This window comes from Ictalurus furcatus, chromosome 11 (assembly GCF_023375685.1).
Source record: "Ictalurus furcatus strain D&B chromosome 11, Billie_1.0, whole genome shotgun sequence".
Classification (NCBI taxonomy): Eukaryota; Metazoa; Chordata; class Actinopteri; order Siluriformes; family Ictaluridae; genus Ictalurus; species Ictalurus furcatus.
This window is the reverse complement of record NC_071265.1, coordinates 16,519,784-16,546,179: the sequence shown is the minus strand read 5'-3', so window position 1 is coordinate 16,546,179 and position 26,396 is coordinate 16,519,784. Positions and strand designations below refer to the sequence as shown.

The following is a 26,396-nucleotide window of genomic DNA, read 5'->3' as shown; positions in this document are numbered from 1 at the left end:
GGGATGTGACGTGATGAACTGCCATTGTTGGGCCCTTGAGCAAGGCCCTTAACCCTCTCTGCTCCAGGGGTGCTGTATCATGGTTGACCCTGCACTCTGACCCCAGCTTCCTAACATGCTGGGGTATGTGCAGAAAAGAATTTCACTGTGCATATGTACATGTGACCAACAAAGACTCATTATCATTATGAATGAACGACTCGAACCCAAAGACTCGAGACGTGAACTAATCATTTCTGTTTCCGGTACAGAACCTATGGGGATGTTACAGTGCATGCGTGGTCAAAAGTGAAAGAATCACTCTCTGAGACAGCTCGTTGTTCCCGAGATGTATTAAAGATTCGTTCAAAATGAATGAATCGTTCATGCACGACGCATGAGTAGCTACTTCGAGTCTAGCAAGGATTGAGACATTTCAACTTTAATATGTGACAGGGATTTAAAGAGAAGCTCCACCCTGAACACATTAAATATGTTTATTTTGAAATATGAGTGATGTGCTCAGCGCTTCAAGTTGTCACGCTATAAAGATGGATACGGAAGCAAGCGCAGATCTTCAAACAGTTTAATAAACAAACAAACAACAAAACAAAAAGACAGTTAGGCAAAATACTGTGGCTAAGGCTAAACATAAACTATCAAACAAAACATTGTACAGGGACACAGGTCAAGATAGACAATACGTAAGACGAGGAAGCAGTACAAACAGTGGCTATATATAGGAGTGCTCATTAAACCGAAACGTGATACAGGTGCAGGTGGTCATGTGACAATGATGTAGTATGGTGCAGTGGCTGCTGGGAAATTAAGTCCAGAGTTACCTCCTTGATATATGACACAAGTGCTAATTTTGTTACTTACTTTGTTCTGTGTTTTCATTATTCCTGTGAGAGGTTAGCAGGTGTGTGCCGCTGTGATGTCACGTGGGGACATAGTGGAGTTAAAATGGCGTTTAGTAGCTGCCCTGTTAAATCTTTCATTTCAAGATATTCTAATATTGATGGTTTGTGCTCTTTTTGTAAAAGTGAGAAAGAGTGGTGACGCATTTGTTTTTTGAATGTAAAATTATCCAAAGATTTTGGAGAGAACTGGCAGACTTGATCATTAATTTAGTAAAGATTCAATACTATTTTACTTTAAAGGATATCATGGTGTATTATGAGAACACTGTTAACAAAGGTCTTGAATACATGGTTAATTTATTTATACTAATGGCAAAATTTTCTATACTTAAACAAAAGTATGTTAATTCATCCCCAAACTTTAGGGTGTTTATATTGCATTTACATTTACATTTATTCATTTAGTAGATGCTTTTATACAAAGCGACATACAAATGAGCAATTACACTTTCTCAAAGCGACTTACAAATGATATTGGTATTTGATTGTTTTATATCTGCTCTGAAATTGTTAAAAAAAAAAGTCATTAACGTGTTTAAAATATTACAATATAATCTTCGGATCCCCTGTTACCAATTAATGCCACACTTTGTTTTGTGCTATTGTATGCTAGTGTGTATGTGATTGTGCCCTGCGACGGATTGGCACCCTGTCCAGGGTGTACCCCGCCTTATGCCCGATGCTCCCTGGGATAGGCTCCAGGTTTCCCCCGTGACCCTGAAAAGGATAAGCAGTATAGAAGATGGATGGATGGACTATTGTATGCTATGATATGTTTGTTACTTGGTCTGTTTTCAATTAAAAAAAGGTGTTTAGTAGCTTAAAGAAAGATGACCTCAAACATAAGGCATAATGGTTGGCTCCTAAAAACAAAGGAGCAAGGCATTCTTTTCTTACTTACCGTATTTATTTATTTATTTATTTTTAGCAATATTCAATTTGATATCAAAGAGCAATACGACACAGTTGTAGGGGAGACCACAAACATTGGACTCAAAGTTTGTCAATTCACTCTCACATTTGTGGACACCTGACCATCACAGCCTCATATGAGCCTTTCCCAAACTGTTGCCACACGGTTGCCTAGAATGTCTTTGTATAGAATTAAGATTTCCCTTCACTGGAACTAAGGGGCCCAAACCAGTTTCGTTATAACAATGCCTCTGTGTACAGAGACATGCTTTGCCAAGATTTGGAAGAACTCCCGTGGCCAAAGTCCTGACCTCAACCCCAGTGAATACCTTTGGGATGAACTGGAACGCTGACCGTGTGCCAGGCCTTCTCATGTGCCTGATGTCACGAATGCTCTTGTGCCTGAATGAGTAAACATCCCCACAGCCACTGTCCAAAATCTAGTGGAAAGCCTTGCCAGAAGAGTGGAGGTCAACGGCAATGGTGCGGGGACCAACTAAGTGTTAATGCCCATGGTTTTGGAATGGGCATATATAGTCATGTGTCCACATACTTTTAGCCATATAGTGTACATGAAGCAGTTGTGCTGAGTTATAGCAGAGACTTATATGAGATGACTAGCGCGATGACGCTGATTGAGGTCGTGGTATTAGTATGGAAATTCAAGCTTTGGAACCCTTTGTGTTTGAGTGAACAGATGTGGTGCTGGGAGAGCTGGACAGACTAGAGGATTAAAGCACTGCTCCACCAGTCTCATGAGATAGAGTTGAATTCTCAGCTGGCAGGCGAACAGCATTGTGGGTAGTATTGGAAACGCAGAAGTGGACCAAATGGTTGATCATAAAAGTTTAAAGCAAAAAAGAATTTAATTATAAAATCAATATTTTGCACAACTGATGATGACATTGATGATAGACAATAATATTCAGGGTGTTTTTTTTTTCTCTACATGTACTTGACTTCAGGCCTGCCATGCATAATGACTGGGCCCAGGACAATTTATTTTATTTTTTTATCAGAATACTTTGATAAGTAGGCTACTCCACATATCAGTGGATCCCATGGACCCTTACCCAGCCTGGGCCCAGGACGGCTTGCCCAGTTTTACCCTCTTGACAGCATGGTTATGTAGCAGATGATAAAGTGCGTCCGTCTGAGACTTTCTCTGTTGACCGTAACCTATAAAGAGACCAGCCACTGCTTGGACACTGTTCAGCGTTCTGTGCAGAAGACATTGCACACCATGTGGTTTATCACCACACTGGAACTGGAATTGTTTTAATAATTGACAAAGCCAATGTAATAATAATAATAATAATAATAATAATAATCATTTATGCACAGAAACTCAAGTTGCTCAGTTTGTAACCTATTGTTTACTTTTTTTGTCTAAAAGTTGAAGAGTCAATGAAGACACATTATGTGCTATATTGTATTTATTGTAGATGTCATTTTGATGTACGAGTGCTATGCTATTGCAACTGTGTTTGACAAAAATGATGCTGCTTTCCTGAAGGTCAATGTTCAGAATGTGTCGACAAACAAGTAGTCATTGAACTACTTCTGATAGGTAAGGGCAGTGGCCATGTCCGGTTTTGTGTGAACCAGTTTGAGGCAGTGTGGTTGTGCAAACATCACTAAAGCACATACGTGCATGTACTATGAGCCCCAACCCTTATCTGCTTGCTTCAGAGTGATGAGATGAGCCAGTGTTGGTGGTTATTTTTAATATTTTTCCACACTGAGGTGGGACCTTAATGTATACAGTATGTATGCACAGTGTGCCAAAACATGTTGTGTGTTCGATATAACTAATCTTAGTCTTAATTCTTTTGGAGAAAGAGTAGATATTGTCTTACTTTGTTTATGGGAAGCCAAGCCCTAAGTTGTGTTTTTTTAATGTGCTTGAGAAACCCATCAATATTTTATTCTCTCTTATTAAATGCTATGATTATCCTAGGTCATCACATAGTTTTGGCTGATATTGAGAGCTCCTGTTTTGCTGATTACAAAACCATAATAGAATTCGGTTGCCAGTGAGGATTGTCCTCTGGAAGGAAAAAAAAAATCTCAGATTTTTTGTGGGATACTCTAGTTTCCAGAACCACAGCCAATGTGTGCATGCTGAGGTTGAGGCGGTGGTGGGGTGCCCCCTGTTCCTTGGTACTTAGAGGTCACAGCAATGTATTGAAACCCTAAAGGAAACCATCACTTTTTTTATAATGTAGGTCCATCCATCCATTCATAGCTATTCTTTGGATGGATGGATGGATGGATGGATGGATAATGTAGGTATTCTATAAAAACCACTACAAGATACAAGCAACTGGAGTGGACTGAACAGGATTGCACACTGATTTGATAAAAAAATGGATTCAGAATTGTATGGAATTAAATTTCTGCCAAAGGTAGTGAACGTAACTTTTCAAGAAACGAACAAAACTATACAATGAGAGAAGAAAAACACTCTGAAACTGAAGACATTGGACTCAATGGCAGACATTTAACATGGTTTTCAAATAACCAGCATTTTCTTTGAACAGTTTTCTAAGCTTCGTAACCAGTCATAGTTTATGAATGCGCTGCCAGAGTTTTTGTTTACGCTTTCAAAGTTTTTGTTTACGCTCCGCAAATTTACGTTCATCATTCTTGCACAAACCTCTCGTATGGATGGACTTTTCTTTGTAGTTTGTAGTGGAAATTACTTACTTACTTAGTCAGTATATTAGTTTGTAGAGCTGTGGAATATGTAATTGTTTTTATGATACGTTGCGATGCTGACGTGAACGATTCTGCATTGATGCATAAAAAATGAATAGATTTTTAAAATGTTATTAAATATCATATATATGTACCGTACTGTTTTATTGTAAATAAAGTACTCTTATTAAATAAATAGTAATAAAGTTGCCTATGTCCTCCGGAGGTCATGCACATGCGTCTGTCCGATGTATCGTACATAGGTACGAGAGAGAGCAGGAGCCGATGCTTAAAAATGCACCTAGCTGCTTGAAAGCAGATATTTGGGCACATTTTGGATTTTACGAAGATCAGAATAACAAACTTGATAAACAATCATGCAGTGTGCAAGATATCCCGAGCCAAAATGAAATACTTCGGCCACACTACAAATGTGAGGAATCACATGTCCCGTTTTCACCCGGAGGTAAAGTTAGCGGCAACCCCGCAAAACGCAGCTAATCAGCCTACAATACAACAATCCATGCTCGCAACTTTACCTCGGGCATTTATTGCAAAGGTTCTCCGCCCTTAGTCGGTTGTGGAAAACTCCGGCTTTCGCTTCCTCCTCCTCCATACCCTGGAACCAAGATACAGAATTGTTTCACAGACACCGCTATACCTGCTCTGTACAGTGACACAAAATCCAAGGGTGATGGAGTCAATGGGTAACGCCATCCGAGTGGCCATCACCTGCAATTCCTGGACATCCATCGCCACAGATTCATATGTAACGCTAACTGCTCATTATATTTGTGATAACTGGCAGCTGAAATCACATGTTACAAACAAGAACCTTTTATGAAAGGCACACGGTGGCCCATTTTGCAAAATGTTATTGCAAAGGCTGTCATGTACTGAAATTTGACATGTTTTTTGTTTGAACACAGCTGGTTAATAAAAAAGCTGAAAGAGTAAGAGTTTCAAGTGTGTGTATTATTAATAAAAGAATTGGAGGACAAGATACATTGTGATACATCGAGAACCGGTTTATAATCGAATCGAATCATGAAGCAGATGAAGATTCACACCTCTATTAGTTCGTAATTAATATTTGAGGTCTGGGTAGTCTCATACAACTATTTTTTTTTTTTCAAAATGAGCTCCCACAGCATCACAGAGCGCCGTCATCATCGTCATCATAATCCTCCTCTTCAGATGGACACTTGAGCTGTCGATCCAAATCTCACTAGCCAATCAGAGTCAATTGTGGTTTAGCCCACCCACATGTGAGATTTGTGCTGCATAAACGAAAACTTTGGCAGCACATTCATAAACCATCATCAGCAAAAATGAAGCTTAGAAAACTGTTAACAAAGAATGCTGTTTATTTGAAGAGCACGTTATATTTTTGCCACTGAGTTCACTGTTTTGAATTTCAGAGCATTTTATTCTTTCTCATTGTATATTTTTGTTAGTTTCTTGAAAAGTTACGTTCAATACTTTTGGCACAAATTTACTTCCATAGAAGTGCCTATGATTTGTCAGAACACCCTGAGTGCCCATCAGAACTACCTGAGTGTAGATAGTTACAGTGTCCCAGCATGAAACAGCATTATAATTAGCTCTGTAGTACTGGTTTGATAAAGAATTTTCAATATTTACACAAAAGGTGTGCTCCTACTGTGCTCCTATTGCAACCATTTAGGTTAGTGTTTATCAATTTAATTCAGTTTGTATAGCGCTTTTAACAATGGACATTCTCCAAAAGCAGCTTTACAGAAATATATAAATTCAATATACCGATTTTAAATGTATGAATTTATCCCTAATTAACAAGCCAGTGAATGCGTGAAAGGGCGGTGGTTGGGGGGGGGGGTTTAGCCTCCAAACATTCCAGTTCACCCCAACACTATGCTTGTGAGCCTTCTAGATCTGCTCCTTTACCTAAGAAAAAAAAAAACAACTGTTCTCAAAAAGCTCGACTAAACATACGTTTTCATCCTGGACTTAAACACTGAGACTGTGTCTAAGACCTGAACACTAATTGGAAGGCTGTTCCATAACTGAGGAGCTTCATAAGAGAAAGCTCTTCCCCCTGCTGTAGCCTTCACTATTCAAGGTACCAACAAATAGCCTGCACCTTTTGATCGGAGTAGGCGTGGCAGATCATAAAAACCAAAAGTTCACTCAGGTGCTGTGGCACGAGACCATTTAGTGCTTTATAGGTTAGTAGTAGTATTTTATAATCAATGCGAAATTTTACTTGTAGCCAGTGAAGTGTGTATATGATAAGGGTGATGTAGTCGCATCTTCTGGTTCTAGTTAGGACTCTTGCAGCTGCATCCTGGACTAACTGGAGTTTGTTTATGCTCCTACTGGAACATCCAGACAGTAAGGCATTACAGTAATCCAACCTAGAAGTGACGAAAGCATAATCTAATTTTTCTGCATCCTGTAGTGACATTATATTTCTTATCTTAGCAATATTTCTGTGATGAAAGAAGGCTCTCCTAGTAATATTAACTACATGAGCGTCAATTAAAGAGTGGAGTCAATAATCACACCAAGGTCTTTTACAGTTGCACATGATGTAACAGAAAGGCCATCCAGAGCTACTATGTACACGTGGTCCTAGTACAAGTACTTCTGTCTTTTCAGAATTAAGTAAGAGGAAGTGAATAAGCATCCAGTGTCTAATGTCCTTTACACATTCCTCAACTTCATCTTGCTTTGCTGAAACATATAGCTGTGTGTCATCAGCATTGTGTGTCATCAACAGTGGAAAAAGGCAGAGCGCCAAAAACAGAACCTTGCGGAACACCAAACTTTACCTCAGTATGCGTAGAGAAGTCACCATTTACATCTACGAACTGATAGCGATCAGTCAAATAAGACCTGAGCCAGGAGAGGACCTTTCCCTTAATGCCAACAACATTTTCTAGTCTGCCAAGGAGAATAGTATGATCAGTTGTATCTAAAGCTGCACTAAGGTCAAGCAACACAAAAATGGAGACACAACCCTGATCAGAGGACAGTAGTAGGTAATTTACTACTTTAACCAGCGCTGTCTCTGTGCTACGATGAGGCCTAAATCCTGACTGATACAGTTCATGGATATTATTCCTGTGTAGGTACGAGCATAGCTGCTGTGCTACAACTTCTAAGATCTTGGAGATAAAGGGGAGATTTGATATTGGCCTATAGCTGGACAGTTGACAGGGGTCAAGGTCAGGTTTTTTAATCAGGGTTTTGATAACTGCTAGTTTAAAGGATTTACGTACATCGCCAGTTCTAAGGGAAGAATTGATTATTTTTAGAAGGAGTTTGATTACTTCTGGAATAATCTGTTTAAAGAAACATGTAGGTAAGGGATCTAGTATACACGTTGATGAGATTGATGAAGAAATTAATGAAATTAGTTTGCCCTCTCTAAGGGGAGTAAAACATTGTAATTGTTAATGTGATATTGCTATATTATTATCTACACGGTTAGTTATAAGACTTTTATGTAAGGTTTTAAATTAATAGTCTGAATTTTTTGTCCAATATTTTGCCAATGAAAAAATTCATGAAGTCCTCGCTGCTATATAATGATTGTGTGCAAGTTTCTGTGGTGGTTTTATTCCTAGTTAATTTTGCTACAGTATTAAATAAGAATCTAGGATTGTTTTTGTTATCTTCAATTAGGGTGGAGAGAGAGAGAAAGAGAGAGAGAGAAAATGATCTAGCAGCACTAAGAGATTTTCTATAGTTGAGGAGGCTCTCCTTCCATGCTGTTTGAAATACTAAGAAATTTGGTTTGACGCTCTTATGTTCTAATTGTCGAGTGGTCCGTTTTAAGGTGTGTGTGATCGTTATACCAGGATGCTAGCTTTTTCTCTCTAAATATTTTTCTTTTAAGTGGAGCTACCATATCTAGCGTGTAGCAGAACGTTGACTCTAAGCATTCAGTCACCTGATCAAGTTCTTTGGGATCAGACAGAGCTGATCATAGCTGATCTCTCTGGGAGGTTATTGATAAAACTCTGTGCAGTGGCTGCCGTGAATGCCGTGTTTTACACAGTAGCGTGGCGAGGTGCATATACTATGATCAATGCGCAATTTAAATGAGATGAGATAATGATCTGAGATATGACTATATTTTCTATATGATATGACTATATTTTCTATATTTAATCTAATAAATCTAATTTCTATATTTAATCTAGGAGTAATAGTATTTAATAGAATTAATTAGGGATGCACCGAAATGAAAATTCTTGACCGAAGCCGAAAACGAATATGAAGAAAAACTTGGCCGAAAGCCGAATACGAACACGTTTTTTCGCTTTTTTTCCATTTATTTTGTCATTTTTTTCACCATTGCATAAATTAAATAGTCAAAATGTGCTTTTTACTATTTTGTCTTGCTTTTCAAAGAAAAAAATCAATTACAAAAACTACAATTTCAAAATATTTATTTAACACTGAACATTTTTGTTCATTCCAGCAGGCATAGGCTACTAACAAGGCACAATATAACTTTAAATAAATAAATGAGTAAAATAAAAATATTTTGATGTGGTCATCTTTGAGCCCCTTGAATAGCCGATGTTAGGCCTATAACTGACTGCTGAAAGAATGGAACACTCTGTAACCTACAACTAAAAAGTGCATTAAAAAGTGCATTGACAAGAGTGCAGAAAATGGTTCTACTGGGTTCTATATGTCTCGCGACGTGACAGAATACTCTGCGAGGTGTACAGGGGTGCGAGCAGTATATATCCCGAATATAATCAGTGCTAAGCGCTGGCAGGTGAAAACTATAAAGCCACACCCCCCAACAACAACCAATGACAAAACAGGGAGGAGACAGAACAGAAACAAAACAAACGCACGTGTCCACAGTAAACAATGTCATGGTTGTCAACATCTGAAGAGCATGCACTCGCTGAGCACTCGTGCACGTAGCTTGTGCATGCGCGCGCCTCCTCATCTCCCCGCGTCTCACTCTGGTTGCTAGGCTATTTGGTCGGGTCATCAAACACGTCATTGTTCGGTCAATTTCGGTTGCCGAACATTCGGTGCATCCCTAGAAGTAATAGCATATAATGAACAACATAGTAATATCAATAACATGCAATGTAAAATACCAAGAATTGTGCATGTGCAAGAACTAGTAAGGGGAACTGACACGAACTGCAGGAGAAAGGTAAAGATGACAAATGAATATTAGGAATGTGCAAATTATCTTGCTGCAGTTTAGATTAGTATCGCTAAAGGGCGAGGCACATGTTCAGGACTTAGGAAATGACATGTTGAGAAATTGTCTTGAGCAACTGTGAAACAGTGCGAGCCAAATTAGATTCATAAAGATCCTCCTATTGCCCGTTCCCAATGACAATATAACAGTGCCTAATCTGAAATCTGTTCGGTGCTTTTCCACTGCAATGCCAAAACTGCCTCAGATCCAGCACTATAATTATGCTGGTATGGGACCAGCAGCGAGTAACGCCCTAGATTGTTTTGCAATTAAGTTGAACAAATTCCCTGGTTCCAGGAATGTGTGCCGGCTTCTATGTTAGCATGGAACATTGTCAATGGAAAAGGAGAATGCACAATATTGCTTATTGGGAACAAGTACAAGGTTCTGATGCATGACCTTCTCACTAGAGCAAGAATGAAAACACAGGCAAACTTATAGCCATGTTTTTTTATTTCTAGTTTAAAATAAGCAAGTCGCTGCATGTGCAGGATATGTGTACACCATGGCACAAAATATGGCACCTTTATACCGTTTCATCCTTGTCAGAAATGAGGGCCACCACATTGTCAGGAAAGTACACAACCTTAGGGGATGTCTGTCCTAATAGACAGATGAATGTTTTGCCTGATACCCCAGCCCAGATTTCTCAAAAATACAAAAAATTACATAGCGTGATAGTTTGAGAGATAAAATGATGGCAAATTGACCTTTAAATGTATGTTTATTAACAGCACAGGTCCCTGTTTAATTCTATTGACAATACAAAATCACGAGCAATATTTTGTCGCATATTGACATCAAATCTACTTCTAATTGTTGACAGAAATTTTCCAGCACTGGTGTTTATCAAACAATTAGTGGGCTATAAGTTATACAGTTCTTTCACAACTAAGTGTGCATTGTGATTTGCCAAATAGATGTCTAAGAGAAATCACAATCTGATTGTTCTATTTTTCTATTTTGGTGTTCTTTATAGAATTTATATAGTATTATTTATAGTATTTATCAATTCTTCAAAAGATAAAGGGGTGACCATTAGAGGTGACGTGGTGTTTTTAGAAATGTAAATCATGCTTTGTGTGTGTGTGTGTGCTTTTCTCCATTTTATGAATTTAAGATATTTTCTTTTGCCTTACCATTTTATTCAAGCTGGACCAAAGAAAATGTTTTGAGAGCGTCTAGTCTGGTGGAAGTTTTGGAACACTATGGCTTGTTTAAGTGCCAGCATGCAAACATGAAAAGTGTGTTGTTGGAGTGGTAGTTTATGAGGTGCTTTTGGCCTTTATTCTAGGCACAGTCTCTTTTAAGCTGATGAGGTACACGTTCTGGTATGAGACCCCTTCACTGCAAGCTTTCCACACTATGCAAGACCTGCCTGTGACACTGTTTGTTTGGGTTTGTTTCATACATTAACTTCTATAAGTAGCTTTGACGTGTTGTGTACAAAGTGTGGCTGGAATTTGAAAAATGGGAAATGAATCAAATTTGAACAAAATCTAAAGGGGAAAATACTTCCGAGTATTTTTAGTATTGCAAACAGTATTGTTTTTGTTTAAGCGCTGTCTGATTTTCCTGATGAATGGAAAATGATCATTGACCTTTGAACACAATAGGAGTAATACCTGGTTTTACAAACATTTTTACTATTATATGGGATATTTTCCTATATCTTGGTATTGTGTATATCTTTTTTATTGGTAGGCCTTTACAAAAAAAAAAACAAAACCCTTTAGAATAACCCATGTTAATTCATGTTAGCTAGCGGGAGTGCATTACATGTAACTCTTGAGCAATGTAAAAATACCGATTAATCGTGATTTTTAATGCGATCGAATGCCCATGTTTAGAAAAATGGTAATTTTTTATAGTCAGCCCATCACAGACTACTATTGCATGCAGTGAAATAATGGAAATCTCCAGGCCAAACCGAATAAGCTCGAACAGGACGCACTGAGCTCTGAACTCACCGACTCAATTAATCCACTGGTTGAGATAGGTCATGGCCATAAGGATTGAAGAGCAGTGGTCCCAGTTTAGCCATTTATTGCTACACAAAGTTTCCAAAAAAAGTGATACATTTTGGATCATTCAGGGGAACTGCTAATAAGTGACTGGCCTTTACATTTGTGCTCGTCATTTTGCACTTTGTCATTGCATGTCATTTACGTTAGCACGTAAAGATTCCCATGTGAGAAACGACCCTGATTCTTTTGAAATCTGCAGTCCCCCCCCATCCGTGAACTGACTCTTGTGCTCTGAACGCTTTTGGGTACACATGAACAATGAATGTTAACAGCATTTGGCTGCTCTTCATTGGATAACCTCTTTTTAAACTCGCTATGTCCAAGGATTGACCTTCTGTCTATGCCAACTGAACGGCCTGTGACTTGGTCGTGCCACCTTGAATTTCAGAAGCTCACGGTGCAGTGCTAAATATACCAGCATATTACTATGTGAAAAATAAACCCTCTCCAATCTTTAATAATATGTGAATGAGTCTCGGCTGCTTGTTGGTTTTCATTATTGAGAAGCTTAGCATGTAGAAAATGGTGGCTGTCAGTATGTAAGACTGCTGTAGGTCATTGGCGTATCCAGACCGGTTTTAGAGGAGGAAGCCAGGAGCAGCACAGAATTGGGTCTACTGGGTCATCGATGAATAATGCAAATTAACTTTAACCTTAGGAACAGTTACATAACATTTACATAACATAACAACTACTTATTTCTAGTAGAACATGTACTTTGTCACTGTAAAACCCAACTTTGGGTGCTTTACATTTCTTTGTATGGAGTAAATGCCAAATAACTGTGAGGATAAACCACCACTCAGGAGTGCTTTAACTAACTTATACCATGGCACTATTGGATTCTCAATTCCGATTGGTCAGAAGATGTTGATTAATTTGATGAATTAATTTGAACAGCAGCACTGACAGTAGTTTCAGTTGGAAGGTAAATCATCAATATACACAGGACTAGTATGGTGAATGCTCCATATAAACATATTAAAATCTTGTGTAATTGTTGATGTAGTGACGTTTTCTGTAAGGAGATGTTTATTTAGTATTTATGGAAGGAGTTTTCGTTGTCAGTGCTTTATAAGTGAAAGGTAAGGCTGTTATACATTTTCCGCTTTCCAAGAGAGGAAAGTCTTAGCCTATGATGGACGGCTTTGTGGTTTCTTGGTAACATGACAACCTTCATTGTCTTCAGATCTGCAGAGAAAATACCTGACACCATTATGAACACCAAAATGTACTGAATATGGCTAAACATTTTTCCTTTAAGTCAAAAAAATGAATGAAAATAGCATTGCTTTCCAATCAAAACAATTGACCAGTCAGTTGCCAGCTTCAGTATATAGAACACTGAGTATATACAAAATAAATTATAGACCTAGTTAAATACAATAACTAAACCAGGTTAACTAAAAACTAAAAATGCAAATAGTTAAATGCATATGCTTATGTATGATTGCTTATTGCAGCATATATGTAATTATTTATGTAATGGATGTAAGTATTTATTTCAAAATTTAATAGAATTTAACCTAATCTATTGGATTAACTAGGGCACAATCACGAGTAATCAGTCGCAGGCTACTTAAGTTGTCAGTAATACCGGCTCAGGCAGACTGTGGCATTAGGCCTGATTTAAGTCAGTTTTTTTTGGCGTCTATTCAAACAGAATTTTACTGTGTCTGAGACCCTCTCCTCCTCAAACATGTCCATCACAGATTCAAAGATAAACTTAGTGAACATATCAGTTCAATAGTGAGGCTCTGACAAAGCTTAAAGGGGTCATATGATGCTTTTTAATGTTTTCCTTTTCTTTTAGTGTGTAATGTATCTGTTTGTGCAGGTATAAAATCTGCCAAGTAACAAAGCTCATAGTCTCCCAAAAAGAGATTTATTCTATATGACAGGGAACACTGCTCCAGACCTGCCTAAAACACCACGATCGAAGTCCAGATATTACTTCCACAAATGTCTACATCACAATTTGAAATATCAGCATAATGCCTCCATAATTTTTTTCATTTTTAATTAATACATTTTTTAAAAACTGTATTTTATGTTGTGACTTTAGGACATAAAGTTGTTACAGTGAAGAAGACAAATTAAACCGTTATAACATGGTATCTGAAAGGTAAGAGACTTACTAAATAAAAACTTAACACTGTGAAACGTTCTGCTCAAGTCGTGCTTGCAAAGTTGGTTCTGATTGATCTGCTCGATCATCCGAATTTTCAGAATCTGACTCGTGCTCGAACTAATACGGTAAAATCGAGGACATTATTAACTGTTTATAATTGCTTTAGAAGTCTTGGAAGCCGAAGCTCACGAGAGTTACATTTCCGACACACACTTGAGGTTTTTGGCCAGTCACAACACAATGGGTCAGCTGGCCAATCAGTGCACTCTGGGCTTTTCGGAAAGAGGGGCTTTGGAAAAACCGGAACTCAATCAGAGTGTTTCAGGCGGACTGGGAATAGAGTTACTGCAATAATGTACAGTATGTGAAAAAGAATGTGTTTTTTTTAACATTAAAGCATGTTAGAGCTGCAACAACTAATCGATAATAATCGATGATGAAAATCGTTGTCAATGAATCTCATTATTGATTAGTTGGTCTGCGCGTGGCATGGAGTACATTTACTCTCTACATTACTTCTGTTCTGAAAACATGCTTCGGAGAGTAAATACTAAAGTTCTGTCACAACTGACATACTATACACTTACACTATGCACTGTGTACTCGACCGTCTAGTGTATGAATTTTAGAAAGGTAATATAATCTCAAAAGGAACACTAGCAGGTTTTTACTAACCGGAAGTATAAGCCACTTCCTAGTCCACAGCGCACGACGTAATGTAACGCTGCTAGCTTTAGCAGATACCCAGAGTCTCTGACAATGACTTTCTTCAGTTTACTGTTTATGCATAAATACTATTATATAATATAAACGTCTATATTTGTTTATATTATATATAAGTATTTATGCATTATTTTTTTATGGATGCACAAAAAGAACTGAATTAAACCACAGTCCGAAATGAATAATATATATTCTGGTGTGTGTGTGTGTGTGTGTGTGTGTGTGTGTGTGTGTGTGTGTGTGTGTGTGTGTATTGGGTTCTTTTCGGTCTTATATAATTGTACGAACAGTTGTGTAAAGTTTTAGTCTGAAGTTTATATTTGTAACACTCAGTTTGTGGATTTTATTTTAAATAAATGGAAAAAAAAGGTACCGAAAGTTTGCCCCGCCCCATCCGATTAATCAATTAATCAGAAAAATAATCGGCCAACTAATCGCGTATGAAAATAATCATTGGTTGCAGCCCTAAAGCATATTCTGTTACACCCAATAAACATTGTCTCAAAGCAGCTTTACAGAAGCATATAAACACAGAGTAAATACAGAGTTTAAATGTGTGAATTTATCCCAATTGAGCGAGCCGGTGGCGACGGTGGCAAGGAAAAACTCCCTAAGATGTTAAGAGGAAGAAACCTTGAGAGGAACCAGACTCAGAAGGGAACCTGGGTAACAACGGATAGTGTAAAGTAAATTAAAGTTCATTATGGTATAACATGAAGTCTGTTTGGCCTTAGAAGCAACCATAGTCCCAGCAATCTGGAATTGCAGTAGACTGACAAATTTAACTATTTCATGGCATCCACCAGGGCCTCGGCATGAACGAAATTAATAGTGAAATACAAGTCTAAACACAGAAAATAATAATGAAATGATATATGTTGCATTTAACATTTTAATTAAAGAAATGACTAACTAATGGGATCTGAAAGATACTCTCCATTTTACTCTTGGCAAGCGAGACAGCAGGGCTGTTTTAGCCATGTTGAAGAGAGGAGTAGGTTAAATATGACCCAACAGCTGGGTGATTCCCTGTCAATGGCTGGACTGTTCTCTGTTTCTTCCCGAGTTTCACTGGGGCACCAGTGCACTCAGCCAAATTCTATTAAAGGTTCAGTAACAGTGTTGGGTACAGATGTAGCTGTAGCAGTACAGAATTTCATGCACATATAAATAATTTGCCTAACTGAATGAGATCCAGCCTTCCCAGTCAAACCTACAACAGATCGGGTCACCTAAATGCAGTTATCTTTTTTAGGAGGTCACTAGTGCAAAGGTTTATGTCTGTTTTACATTAATAACCATGATTGTTTAACCAGGGCCCCTCAACTCCACCCCAACATGAGGCCCACCATCCTGCATGGTTTCAGGTTTCTGATCCAGCCAGTTTAGGTCTTGATAATTAGCTCATGAACTTGCTCAGGTTTGTTGCAAGTAGGCATGAGCAATATGACAAGCAAATGTTGTATCATGATACTTGCAGACATTTCTATGATACCCAATATATCTACATAATAATCTTATAAAATACCTTATAGTGACACAAACATGGTATCGATATCGTATCATCATATTGCCCAGTCTAAGTTGCAGACAGACAAGATATGAAACTCATGGCTGACTACTACATAAAGACTGTTAATTGTTTATGCTAAAAGACTCTTATCTGTGCTTTGCAGAAGTGGGAGACGTATTGACACTCGCACATACAGAACCGGTACATATTATTTCTTGCATGGAGCCTGTCCAATCAGAGATGAGTGTCCTGGTTAACGGGAAAGGTCATGACCTTGGCGATGATATGAATGTGCAGATGAAGACAGTAATAGAGGAAGACCCGTAAGCATGCTTTTATTTATCTCTCTTAATGATTTTATTTGATTTAGTAAATACACTTCATGTCTATATTTAAAAGCCTTCTGTGTCATACTGAGGTGCCAAACTACCAGCATGACCAAAACTGGCCACTTCATATCACTCTTGCATGTTATATATGATGTGTTTCTATTTTGTCAGTGTTGTAAATGTTATAATAATTTTTTGATGCAGTTCTGCTTGTAGCTTTACACCTTGGTGGAAGCTGTGTGTTTATCTGTTTATAGCTTTTTGACCACTTTCCAATTGTATAATTGAAGAGCCCCAGTTAAGTTCAATCAGTCAGTACGTTTACATGGACAACAATATTCTGATATGAACCCGATTAAGACGATACTCTGATTAAGAAACTAGCATGTAAACAGCGATTATTGATGACCTTAATCTGATTAAAGTCATACTCGAAGTAAACACAAATGGAATTAAGACGTGTGGAGTATTCCTGTTTTAGTCGCATTAACGACGTGTATTACAGACATGTACACACCTTAATCACACTATTAACGTCGTGTGGGAGTTTTCACCGCATTTTGCGACAGGACACGATCACACACGGCAGTGCTCAACCGTTTGACGGCAAACAAGAGAGCACGGCTGTGTTCGAAACCACGTACTTACCTGCTATATAGTAGCTGAGATACATGTATTTCGGCTACTATATAGTAGGTATGTATGCGGTTTCGGACACAGACACGGCTTCAAGCAATCGTCTATTTGCACGTATAGCATGACAAATAATTAACTGCACTTAAAATTAAAAATGAAACACCCGAAACTGTATACGGTACCATAATGAAGACGAACTGTATGTTGATACGTGAAATTCTGTTGGGAATGTCAGACGGCGTGGCGCGGTGACGTAATGATGTGTGCCGTTAATTGATCTATGTTCTATAACATGTAAAACGGGAACATGAAAGGAATCTTCTAAACGAACACCTTAATCACAATATTGTCTTTTTCAGAATAAGGTCAATAATTAGATTACTGCTGTCCATGTAAACGTAGTCAGTGTTTCATCAGTCTACCTTTATGTTTCTTGATAGTGATACTTTTTGATATTCTTTGTTATTACAACTGGCCTTTTGTTACTGCTTTGATTATCTATGCATTTATAATCTTGGCTTGGTCTTGGCTTGATGCCAACCAAAACATGTTGGCATCAGAATCATGCTGAATTTTTCCTAAATTTCTATCTGGAACACCACAAGCACTAAGTGAAGGACTATACTGACATCCATTATCTGAATTTCAGCGAATGTGTGCATGTAGGCCCAACAGGAGGATGTGTACATTTCAGATCATGTCTATTATCAGAAACGCACTTTGCATTCTTTTAAAGTTTTGGTAAAGTTTTTGGTTAAGGTAATGATGTGCAAGTAATAAAAAAAAAACAAGCTCACAATTTTTCTTCTGCTTAAGCTATAAGATTTATACATGTATGAGCAGAACTGCAAAGATTATAATTCTTGGTATTTTTGATTGTATGCTCTGTGTATGAATGTTTATTTATTTACAGCATGTTAAAATCGTTCTAGGAATGGAGTGTTTTCTTAATTGTGTATTTTCTAAATGCATTGCACGTTTGCCTTGTTTCTGCGCTTACGTTGGACAATGGATCATGTCTCGCTACCAACTTTAAGAAATGGCACTCAAAACAGGTATGTTAACGTGCATAAAAGGCTTGAAGTTTTATTTGAACTCCTAGACTAACTTAACCTAAAGTTGCTGCTACTGTGATGAATTCTAATCAAATTTCATCTTACACAGGAATTACAGACTTAATGTTCATGTTCTTTGCTGCTGTCTGATAGATTTGATGATGCGGATGGAAACCTGGCTGAAAATGTGGAGTTTCTGCCTGGCGGTGATGGCAAAAAGCAACGCTTCACTGATGTAAGTGCAGCAAACAAACTTTGAGGCTGGTGTCTGCTTACACAGATAAGATTTATTGTGGTGGTGGTGATAAGCCTGTATGTACTATCAAGTGTATTAAGTACATATGAAGTGTATATTTGAGTAATATATATGTTGGACTTTTTGCACTCCTAACTATACTTCACACATTTTATATTTTCATTTTGTCAGTTTGAAGGGAAGACCTCTTTTGGCATGTCTGTCTTCAATCTCGGCAATGCCATTATGGGCAGTGGGATTCTGGGTTTGGCATACGCCATGTCCAACACTGGCGTCATCCTCTTTTTGTAAGTCTGAAACTAGTTTCTCTATTTCACCAACACTGAAACGTTACATAGTCATCAAGCAACATCAAGGCCCAAATCACAAAAAAATAAAAAAATAGAGTAGATATTTAAATGAAATCAGTTGGCATTTCTTGTTCATGGATTCATTTACTTGCATTTTAAATATGCAGTTACGTGCGTATTACTTGTAATTGATTTTGTATATCACATGCTGGAGTTTGATTACATTGATTTGTATACTGCTTTAACCACAGCCATAATCACAAAGCAGAGACCGAAAGAGTGCAGGGTAGTGTATCATGGTTTTAATGGATTCTCTTCAGTAAGCAGCTATTTGCCCATAGCTATTGGCATCACTAGTGACATGAGCTTAGTGACATCATCTCTTGTTCCATTTCTCTCTATATTGTGGAACAACTCATGCTTGCTGTTTCTTAACATGTTGATCTTGATATTTTATTATAAGAAAAATGATCTCGAAACCACTATGCACTCTTGTTTATAGTACATCGAATACAGTATAATTGTATTTAAAAGACCTTTTGTGTTTAGTTTATTGATGGCAGAAGGTACTTGACAAATAGTTCTGACATACTTCTTAAGCACACACTTGCCCTGACTTTCAGGAATGCCATATATCGTGAGTAGCGACCTTGTTTCCTAAAGAGGAGAGGAAAAGGCATGTCCTCCAGGATGTCAAGCAAATCTCTTCCCCTCCCACCCCAGTTTTCCATCATTCAGCTGTGCTCTACCTGCTGGCCCAAGCCCCTCCCACTGAAAAGTTTCCATGACTCAGTGTCTGTCCTGCCATACGGCTTATGCACCTACCCCTGAAAACTTTCCATCTGTTGCTCCTGCCCCTTCTGTGCCTGGAAAGGCCAAGTCTGAAATAGTCCTTGCTCTCCTCTCCCGAACCCCTCCCGCTCTTCAGAAAAATCTTGCCCCTCCCCATATACGGCCATCAGATATCATTTGCTCGTCTGACTGGTTTCACTGTCTGATCTGTCTTGGTCTCAAGCTTAAGTGTCTTCTGTATCACACATGCTACTGGACACCATGGCTCTGATTACCTGGAAGGCTGATCCTTCTACTAAGAACAGAACTTGACTCGCAGTCAGATAAACTGTACTTTCATTAGTTGTGTTAAACTAATAATCATTCATTCTCTCACATGTTTAGATCACATAGCTCATATATATATATATAAAATAGAAGAAGCAGTAAGAAGGTGTAGTCAGCATATGTTTCAATATGAAAGGCAAATGAGATATGACTTCGGGTAGACATGCAGACTGCTGCCATCTGTGCCAAAAGTGGAACACTGAATTGCTTTTACTGAAGTCATGGGAGTTATGCAAGTTTAATAGAGCTTTTCAGGTTCCTCCTACCATGTTCCACAGCAGTACAAATCAATCAATACTCAAACATTAATTCAGCTGTGGCTTTCCCATGATCATCAGCACACCTCTCATGATTGCTGGTGTCTTATAAATGGCATTTTGATTATCAGTCTCTTTGTCAGGTGTTAACGTCACAAGCATTTGCCTGTGTATACACTTCAGTAAAGAACACGAAGGCATCAGTGATCTGGGAAAGGTGGTGACTCTTAACATTTCCAGGACTGCTGAGTAATGAACTTTCTGCTCCCAGCTTGTAGGTCATTGCAGGCAACCCATTGCTTCATCCAAACCTTGGCACTGGGTGGTGAGCACAAAGGGTCATGGGAAATGCTCTCCATCCAAAAGTGGGTCTGCAGTCCATAGTTTATATCAATAGTGTATCCACTGCAGAATTTCTCAGAGATTTCCTGTGGCTTCTGAAGACCTACTCATTTCAGTTGGGTTAAACTAGGTTCTGTTGTACAAAATCTTAAAAGGAGAATGTCTGGTCTTTAGTCTGTAAGTTCAAGCGCAACTGGATTATGCAGCAAGACAATGATCCAAAGCATAGGAGTAAGTCCTAGTCCTACAAGTAAGTGAAAGACTGATCTCCAGTTATAGGAAGCATTTGGTTGCAGTTATTGCTGCTCAAGGTGGCACATCCTGATTTTAAATTTAAGGAGGCAGTTAGTTTTTCTCGTGGGTGATAGATGTTGGATAACTTTTTTTTGCATCAATAAAAAAACTATATTGTGTGTTTACTCAGGTTGCCTTTGTTTTATGTTGTGTTTCATTTGACGATCTAAAACTATTTAGTATGAGATGTACACAAAAAATGAACTCAAGATGGGGCACATATTTTTTCACAGCACTGCATATCGTCCAGCCCTAGTTTTGACCATGTAAATTCTTTAGGCTACTGAGATTACAGAGACATTCCTCGTTTTGAAAATGCCCGTGTTAACGTACCGCAGTACCGCATGGCTTGCAAGCCTGATTGTGTTTGCAGAGAAGCGGAGAATTTCACTATTGTTTCGGTCTAAGTCTAATCAAATGTCATGAACAGCACAAAAACTTTGCGCATGAACTGGGCAATGCTGAATATATATATATATATATATATATATATATATATATATATATATATATATATATATATATATATATATATATTAAAAGATCATATTATTTATTGCATATTGATGTTATTCAAACAGCATAGTGGTAGAGGTATGAAAGGTGCAAAAAAAATGTTTCTGTGAAACTGGGTTATCATAAATGTTTTCTGGGCAGGTCCCTCCTCACAGCAGTTGCAGTTCTTTCATCCTACTCCATTCACCTTTTGCTAAAAGCCTCCGGTGTTGTGGGTAAGTTCATACCTTTTCTATCGCTGTAATCTATTGATCCTGTAATTACCCAATAATCATTGTGGGGTTGATGAAATATTCAGAGTTTATTTTCATATTCTGACAATGCTTCCAGGAATCAGAGCCTATGAGCAGCTGGGTTTCCGTGCTTTTGGGACACCTGGCAAAATGGCAGCTGGAATTGCTATAACACTGCAGAACATCGGAGGTGAGAAGAGCCTCATACATTGGCTTGTTCTGTGTTCCTAAATTCTGTGCTGTGCATTTGGGATTTCTGTGCATTTTTTTTCTTCTCTCAATCCATATTATGTAAAAGTGTAGAATGTGTAAGGAAACATGGAATGATGAATTTTTTTTTTAAAGATGGACAGGATTTTTCTTCATTGTTACACTAAACTCATGCTACACTTGAAAATCACACAAAATTGAGTAGACTGCACATGCAAATTCATACTACTTGTCTTGGAATACCAATATTGGAAAAGCGAACAGAAACAGGGAACAGGAAGTACAGATAAATGATTTTATGCTTAGTGTTAGAAGGGGATTTGCTACCACTTGTGAGAAATCGCCATCCATACATTTAAAAAAAAAAAAAAGAAAAATAGAACTATCTGTAAGATTAGCTGAGTAATAGTTTGCGGGTAAACATAAGTTCTGTGACTTTCGTCCTTCGTTTTCTGATCTTTAATCTTTCCCTTTAAGGCTTTCCCTTTTGCTGGGTTTTCGCTTCTTTTTGCAGACCCATTTTCCTCTCTCTCCCAGCCTAAAATTTCTAACCCTCCCAGAGTGTTCTAACCCTCCCAGAGATGTATGTTAAATACATCATGCCTCCTGTTGACGATCAATACAAATCATGTGCTTGTAGCATAATCCATTTAAGAGCACATGTGCGTCTTTCCTTAGCCAGTGCATCCATTCAAAAAAATCATCCATTAAAAAAAGTTATTTATGCCAGTATCGTGTAGAAAAGAGGGATGGGTGCAGTCTTGAAGATGCATATTCCAAACTCTGACCTATATATTTTATACTTTGCAGCTATGTCCAGCTACCTGTTCATTGTAAAGTCCGAGTTTCCTCTGGTCATTCAGGCGTTCTTGAGGGCAGATGGCAACTCCGGGTAAGTGATTGGCTGTGAACACGTAGTAGCAAGTTCCATGACTGGAACTTATGATGTAAAATGGTGGAACATGTTTAAGGAGCATTGATAAGTAAAAATATAAAAACAGAAACGATACCATACACCTGGCGTGTATATGGCATGGCTGCTCTAAGCCGGGTGATTTACCACTCTATAGAATCTAAATCTAAGCCCAGTGTAGTGTGACATGGTCTGCAAGATCTTGATTAGCTAGATCATATGATTTAGCTTGGATCAGAGTTTCAGGCTCATCTATCATTAGCGTCTGTTTCTAATTTACACAGGAATGTCAATTCTAAACGACGCTCAATTTAGGAACGATGTACAATAATATGGACAGGTTGTGGGGAGCACTATAAAAAGTGTGGACACCGACCATACAAATAAATTCTTTAACAGTTTGAGGAACGCCCACATATGTGTCTGATGGTCAAGCGTCCACAAACCTTTGACCATATAGTGTTTATCCACAATGCTATATTAGTTCCCTACAGTCTATTAATGACATATGTTAGAGAAGTGAGTAAATTCCCAGTTCTGAGTGTTACCTAGCAAGCTGTTCTAACCTTAAGTGTTTGTTATATAAGATGTGAGATTTTTATTTTTATTCAGTCAGGCATCCACTTACTACTATCTTTTTTGCCCTTGGTACTGCTACTGGTATGGGTAAATACCTGTGATCTGTCATGGCCCGCACTCAAAAATCTCAAACAAGTACGACGAGGAGGAGTGGCAGCAATATTGTGCTGGAATTGGACAGTTATTTGAAGCTCAGCATCTGATTGGCACCTTCCCACCACTCCTCTGTCCTACTCCTAATGACAAGGACCATAACAGCGGGTTAGAAGCGACTTAGTAGTGTTGCCCGATTCCTCCCCCTTCTCTTTTTGTCCCAGAAGCTAAAAGCAGGTGCTGTCCTGGCGCTGTAGTCAGCTGCTATCCCTCTGTTTACATCCATGTTTGGCATCGTAACCAAGCATGCTAGCATGGATCATGTGAGGACAAGGAATGTCCCTCAAAAACATAATGAATTGTATGTAGTATTATGTATTTTCTAGTTGGAGATGACAGTGTGAGGGTGGCATTTTCATGCACATAGCACATCCTTATCCAGTCTCAACTTCACTTGACCTTTGTTTAATTTTATGAGCTGCATGAGCCCAATAACTTGTTTGTTTTAAATATATGAAAGGTGATAATCCACGGCTAGGTTACATGATTTTAATGCACAACGTGGAGGCAAAGAACCACTCGGTGCGAAGCGGAGTGCATTAAGATCATGTAACGCACCCCTAGTCGTGGATTATCCCGCTTATACCGTGGTCACTTGCCAGCATTGAGAAGTTAAAGCTGTCATTGATGTTTGCAGTGCAAAATTTGAGCAAATGGATAAAAATAAGGGTTAATTTGCGTTAGTTATTTTATATACGGGTCGTTCGATCTAGAACTCCGCCCGCTCTAAATCATACACAGAGATAAAGTAGTGCCATAAGATTACATTTATTTGAATTACTTATAATAAATAGTTATGAGAGAGAGAGAGTATGTGTGTGGATTACCTGCATCTGTGCCGCATCTCTACTAACAATGAAGCTAAGTTTAACTACTATATGCAACTGTATGTTACTATGGTTACAATTGTTTATAGGCAGCGCACTAATTTAGAACGGTGATTAAACTGACTGGAACTATCTGTGCATTCAACGGTTTGAACGCACACCTTCCAGCCAATCTGAATCGAGTATTCAGACAGCCCATGGTCTTATAAAATATAATATACAAGTGGGTCTCACATTTATTTTTATGACCTTGCAGAGATATGGTAGTACTTGAAGTTTATATGGCGTACTTCACAGGAGACACCATAAAGCAGTCTATAAAAATGATTTACCTCCAGGATGTCTGACTTTATCTACACAGTTTACTTCAAGGATGTCTGATATCTACACAAAGCTGCACACACACCACCATTAACCCATCATTAACACAAATTAAAAGCTTTTCTAAGGACTAGCCCTAGATTTATAGTAGATAATATAGGGATTAAGGATGTGTGGGACATGAAGTAGCTCAGTGTTCTTAAATACTTCTCCGGAACCAAGACAGATAGTAATATGTTTTTCAAGCGTTCTAACATCATTTGTGATGTGTGTCCTAGCATATGTGTACAGTGTATTTGTTCAGATTTAGAATAACAAACATTACCAGTGGATTTTCGACAGGCAACATTTCCAGGAACAGCATGTTGTCACAGTCACTGACCACAGATCCTGTGTGTAGTTAAAGATTCATTGCATGTGATGCAACTGTGACGGAATATTCAAGATACTGTTTATGCAAGATTCGGTATCGTTTTGAACACACCTGTGTGTCTAGTTAAGCACGGCACATTTTGTGTTGCTTTCAGCACAATCAGTGTGTTAGTACATTTCCACACAAAGATTGTTTATACTTTTTTTTCTCCATAAAATCATCCTAAAATGCAATTTGTTTGTGTGCAACAACTCTAGTAAAATGCTCACAAAATAAACAAAACAATTGCATGAAATTCAGGTGACATTTATTAAAATCATTTAAACATTTGACACATTGTAAGAATTGGAGTTGATGCATCTTCTTACAAACCTCTCGGCCATCTGGGAAGACAAGAGTCCCACTCCCTTCCATTTGAGAAGCTGTAAAAGAGCAAAAAGAGTGTTGGTTAGTGGTTAGCTACAAAATATGGACAAATTCCTTTGGGCTTCAACTGAGAAATTGTGTTACAGAATCCCAAATTGTGTAATTTTGGAAATGTGACCTCCTCTCTCCTAATGAACAAAATGGCACTGTAGACTCACCAGGAAAATCTAGCTGACTTGCGAATATTTATTTTCCAGCCTTTAAGCAGTTCACTGTCAATTTTTTTGCACAATCTAATTAAGTCAACCAACCTTACAGAGATCGTGGAAAGCATTACAACCTAAACCCCATCCTCTCTTTTTGTCACGTTAACCTTGTGAAGAACTTTTGGCCTCGACATTGCTGAGCTAGTTAAGTTCCGTTATCCACTGACTGTCTGCACCTGTTACCCTGCATTACCATTCACCCAATACATGAAGAAACATGACCGTAACCTATCCACCCAATGCTAATTACTGCAGCTTGCGTTAACCCACTCTCTGTATTACATCATGGTGAACAGCTGTAATGCTATGTTGTCGTTAACTCTCAAAAAGGTAATGGGAATGTCTAACATGTATGCTAAAGTAATGTTATCAATTCAAATGAGTGTCTAGGTTATTATCACTCATCCTCACAGTGATTGGTGACAGAATCTCAGAGCCTAACTCGGAGCCTCAGATAAGATGCAGACCCAGAGCATTATAGAATAACCTCAGTCCATATTTCACAGCCAACATAACCACATGACACTAGTAGCATAACGCCAACACTGAGGAAGCAGCACATGATACTCACTTTTGTAGCCGTCGCGATAGGTAAAGTTCATTATCACTTTTTCTTTTTTAAAAAAAAAAAAAATTCCATCTGGCATTGAACTGGTCAGTCATAACACTGTCTGCTTTTGTTTTTATTGTTAGTATGGATTAGAATGAATATTTATGTAAGTTTGAACAATTTTCACCTCAAAAAGGCTCACATTATGTTCTTGATCACTGTTGAGGAGCTAAATCATCATGGGTCATGAACATTTAACCATAACCTGAAAGAAAAAGATTTCCTAAAGGAGAATTATTGGTCTTCAACCTAACACTTCTTCACCCTTGCATAAAATACCAAATTTTCTATATGTATGACTGTCTCCCTCTACTCTCCG

The 26,396-nt window shown here is 38.2% G+C and overlaps 2 protein-coding genes across 3 annotated transcripts in view; both read left to right on the top strand.

The window, feature by feature from the left end:
- rbm5 (RNA binding motif protein 5) overlaps nt 1-26,396 on the top strand; it is a 111,640-nt gene that overhangs the window by 33,154 nt on the left and 52,090 nt on the right. The window lies entirely within an intron of this gene.
- The window catches only part of slc38a3b (solute carrier family 38 member 3b), a 43,176-nt gene that overhangs the window by 1,768 nt on the left and 15,012 nt on the right, over nt 1-26,396 (top strand). Inside the window, exons 2-8 of one of the 2 annotated variants that reach the window (XM_053636362.1) lie at nt 16,296-16,455; nt 18,135-18,152; nt 18,306-18,387; nt 18,580-18,695; nt 21,368-21,441; nt 21,557-21,649; nt 22,480-22,561. In XM_053636362.1, the coding sequence (XP_053492337.1) occupies nt 16,352-16,455; nt 18,135-18,152; nt 18,306-18,387; nt 18,580-18,695; nt 21,368-21,441; nt 21,557-21,649; nt 22,480-22,561 (569 nt within the window). In that variant the 5' untranslated portion in view covers nt 16,296-16,351. The remainder of the gene's footprint in view (nt 1-16,295; nt 16,456-18,134; nt 18,153-18,305; nt 18,388-18,579; nt 18,696-21,367; nt 21,442-21,556; nt 21,650-22,479; nt 22,562-26,396) is intronic. The other variant, XM_053636363.1, reaches the window with a different exon arrangement.